Source organism: Charadrius vociferus, unplaced genomic scaffold (assembly GCF_000708025.1).
Source record: "Charadrius vociferus isolate BGI_N301 unplaced genomic scaffold, ASM70802v2 scaffold1315, whole genome shotgun sequence".
Lineage (NCBI taxonomy): Eukaryota > Metazoa > Chordata > Aves > Charadriiformes > Charadriidae > Charadrius > Charadrius vociferus.
In genome coordinates, this window is record NW_009648552.1 from 40,060 (window position 1) to 43,695 (window position 3,636).

The 3,636-nt window shown below is 67.2% G+C and overlaps 1 protein-coding gene across 1 annotated transcript in view; it reads left to right on the forward strand.

Moving 5' to 3' along the window:
• Nucleotides 1-3,560, forward strand: part of RASAL1 (RAS protein activator like 1 (GAP1 like)) — a 4,014-nt gene extending 454 nt beyond the window's left edge. The window contains exons 2-11 of the mRNA XM_009886088.1: nucleotides 60-141; nucleotides 240-377; nucleotides 603-691; nucleotides 832-949; nucleotides 1,042-1,195; nucleotides 1,413-1,477; nucleotides 1,609-1,721; nucleotides 1,905-2,097; nucleotides 2,187-2,324; nucleotides 3,423-3,560. Coding sequence (XP_009884390.1) covers nucleotides 60-141; nucleotides 240-377; nucleotides 603-691; nucleotides 832-949; nucleotides 1,042-1,195; nucleotides 1,413-1,477; nucleotides 1,609-1,721; nucleotides 1,905-2,097; nucleotides 2,187-2,324; nucleotides 3,423-3,560 — 1,228 coding nt within the window. The remainder of the gene's footprint in view (nucleotides 1-59; nucleotides 142-239; nucleotides 378-602; nucleotides 692-831; nucleotides 950-1,041; nucleotides 1,196-1,412; nucleotides 1,478-1,608; nucleotides 1,722-1,904; nucleotides 2,098-2,186; nucleotides 2,325-3,422) is intronic.
• The last annotated feature ends 76 nt before the right edge of the window (nucleotides 3,561-3,636 follow it).

Here is a 3,636-nt window from a genome sequence, read left to right on the forward strand (position 1 = left end):
TGCTGGCACGGATGGGACCCCTTCCCGCTGCGCCCCCGCTGACCCCCACCTCCCCACAGGGACCTGGCCCCCCGGGACCCCTCGGGCACCTCGGACCCCTTCGCCCGGGTGTCGTGCTGCGGGCACACCTCGGAGACGGCCGTGAGTCGGGGTGATGGGTGCTGGGACCCAGAGGTTCGGGCAACTCGTTGCCCACCACCACAGGTCCCTGTGTGTCGTGTCCCCCACCCCCCCAACAGGTGATTAAGAAAACCCGTTTCCCGCACTGGGATGAGGTACTGGAGTTCGAGCTGGCGGAGGGTGACCTGGGGGAGGCCGTGGTGAGCGTGGAGGTGTGGGACTGGGACATGGTGGGCAAGAACGACTTCTTGGGACGGGTGAGGACCTCGGGGCGCAGTGGCACAGGGCAGGGTGCCGGGGGCACCTCCGCACCCACATTGCCGGACCCCGTGTGTGGGGTCCGGGTGGCCACGGGGATGTGCACCCGCTGAGCCCCGTGGGGGCAGTGCCACCTCCAGCCCCGCTGCGTGTACTGGGCTGCGCGAGGAGGTGTGGTGGGGGACGCGGGGTGTGACTCAGACCCTGCCTCTGGCCCTCCCCAGGTCGAATTCCCTCTGGATACCATCTGCACGGAGCCCACCAAGGGCTGGTTCCAGCTCCTGCCCTTCCCAAGTGCCACCGAGGACCACGGGTGAGCACCCTGCATGAGCAGGTCCCCAGGGGGGGCAGCACGGGGTGTCCCCCCGCTCCCCCCCCATTCCAGCCGGGAAGGAGCCGGGGGGAAAGGGGGCGGTGGGTGCAGGATGCACGGATGTCCCCGTGTCATTGCAGGGGACAGCTGGGCGCCCTGCGGCTGGCGGTGCGGCTGGTGGAGGACAGGGTCCTGCCCCACACCTACTACCAGCCCCTCATCCAACTCCTCACCGAGCCCATCCTCTGCCCAGGCCAGGTGGGTGCTGTGGGGTGGGGGGACCCTCGGGGGTGGCCAAGGACCACCCCAGCGTGGGGGCCTCGCCGTGCCCACCCTTGCCCTCCCCACAGCCCACCGCTGGCACGGCCCTGGCCATCCTGGAGGAGGTGACCTCAGGGGAGAGCCGGCAGGACGTGGCCACCAAGCTGGTGAAGATCTTCTTGGGGCAGGGGCTGGCTGTGCCCCTCCTGGACTATCTCACCACCCGCGAGCTGGCCCGGACCAGTAAGTGCCAGGGCCAGGGGGCACCACCTGCACACACACACACACACCCAGCCAGGAAACTGGGTTGCCAGGGTCCCCCCAAACCCTCATGGGGAGAAGAGTGGGGCCACCAAGAGGGACTCAGGAAAGGTGCCCCGTGTCCCTGGGGTTGGGCACACCAGAGACGGCTGGGGCATCATCCCATGGCCACCTCGCCATGGCCTCTGCGCTCTTCCAGCGGACCCCAACACCCTCTTCCGCTCCAACTCGCTGGCCTCCAAGTCCGTGGAGCAGTTCATGAAGGTGAGCGTGGGAGGGGACACCAGCTAGGTCCCCTCTGCGCCCTCCCGTGATAGCATCGGGGCATAGAGCTGGGTTGTGTCCCATCTGGGGACAGTCTGGGGACAAAGATGGAGACTTCCCATCCCTTGGAGGTGGTGGGGCTGCCCTACCTGCACGAGGTCCTGAAGCCCGTGGTGAACCGCATCTTCGAGGAGAAGAAGTACGTGGAGCTGGACCCCGGCAAGATGGAGCTAAGCCGCAGCAGGCAAGTGCTGGGGGATGGCTGGGGGGGACACAGTGCCTGTCACGTCCTGAGCCATCCCCATCCCGGTGTCACCTTCCGGGAGGGGTCACCCATTCCCATGGGTCACCTCGATGGCTTTTGGGCAACATGGGGTGGCCGATTCCTGGGCATGTGGTGCCCCTTGACCCAGTAGTGTCCCTGCAGGAGGATCTCCTTGAAGGGGTCCCTGTCGGAGGCACGGGTGCGGGAGAGCAGCCTGGAGCTGCTGAAGGGTTACCTGGGGGACATCGTCGACGCCATCGTGGGCTCGGTGGAGAAGTGTCCCCTCCTCATGAGGGTGGCCTTCAAGCAGCTCCGCAGGCGGGTGGAGGAGCGGTTCCCCTCGGCGCAGCACGAGGTGGGACAGGCGGCGGGGCCAGGGGTCCACACGCCACTGGGATCGCTGCCCCAAGCCCTGAGCTGTCCCTGTCCCCGTCCCCCGGCCAGGAGGTGCGGTACTTCTCCATCAGCGGGTTTCTTTTCCTCCGCTTCTTCGCCCCTGCTGTCCTCACCCCAAAGCTCTTCAGCCTCCGGGAGCAGCACGCTGACCCCCGCACCGGCCGCACGCTCCTGCTGCTCGCCAAGGTGTGGGGAACCCGGGGAGGGATGGGGACCTGGGGGAGGGATGGGGACCCCTGGGGAGGGATAGGAACCTTGGGAGGGACAGGGACCCTCGGGGAGGCATGGGGACCTTGGAGAAGGAGAGGAACCCTGGGGAGGGATGGGGACCCTTGGGGAGGGATGGAGACCTTGGGGAGGGATGGGGACCCTGGGAAGGGATGGGGACCTTGGGGAGGGATGGGGACCCCAGAGAGGGACTCTGCGGAGGGATGGAGGCCCCTGGGGAGGGATGAGGTGGCCAGGGAGGGATGGGCACCCTGGGAAGGGATGGGGACCTTGGGGACAGATGGGGACGGATGGGGACGGATGGGGAGCCCAGAAAGGAACGGGGACCCTGGGAAGGGATGGAGACCCTTGGGAATGGATGGGGACCTGGGGGAGGTATGGGGACCTCGGAGAGGGATGGGGACCCTGGGAAGGGATGGGGACCTTGGGAAATGATGGGGCACTGGGGAGGGATGGGGACCAATAGGAGAGATGGGGACCCTTGGGGAGGGATGGGGACCCCAGAGAAGTATGGGGACACTGGGGTGGGATGGGGACCACTGGGGGGGATGGAACCCTTGGGAAAAGATGGGGACCCTGGGAAGGGACAGGGACCTTGGGGAAGGACAGGGACCCTGGTGAAGTGCGGGGACCCTGGGGAGGGACAGGGGTCTCAAGGAGGGATGGGGAGCCCAGGGAGGGACAGGGACTCCAGAGAGGGACCCCAGAAAGGACAGAGACTTCAGGGGGGAATGCGGACCCCGTGGAGGGATGGGGACCCATAAGGGATGGGGATGCAAGAGAGGACTGGGGACCCCAGAAATGCAGGGAGACCCAGGGGAGGGATGGGGACGAAGAGGAGGGATGGGAATCCCGGGGAGGGATGGGGAACCTGGGGAGGGACGGGGACACTGAGGAGGGATTGGGACCCCCGGGAGGGATGGGAATCCCGGGAAGAGATGAGGAACCTGGGAAGGGACAGTGACACCAAGGAATGACGGGGACCCCAAGGAGGACAGAGCCATTCCAGCCCCCATGCCACATGCCACGGGCTGGCTCCTTCCCGTGCCACTCCAGGCCAGCCCTGCCCGTCACCGGGCCGTGCCACCACGCATCAGGCACAACACAGCAACCGGTTTGGGCCATCAGTTGGGTCCCATCACCCCCTGGGCTGCTCCGCTTCCCCACTTTCCACCCCGATTCCCGAGCCCCTGAGGTTTGGGGGAGCAGCCAGAGAGGGGGAGTGTGTGTGTCCCCCCCTGCAGCCCCCACGCCACGGGGGGTACGGCAG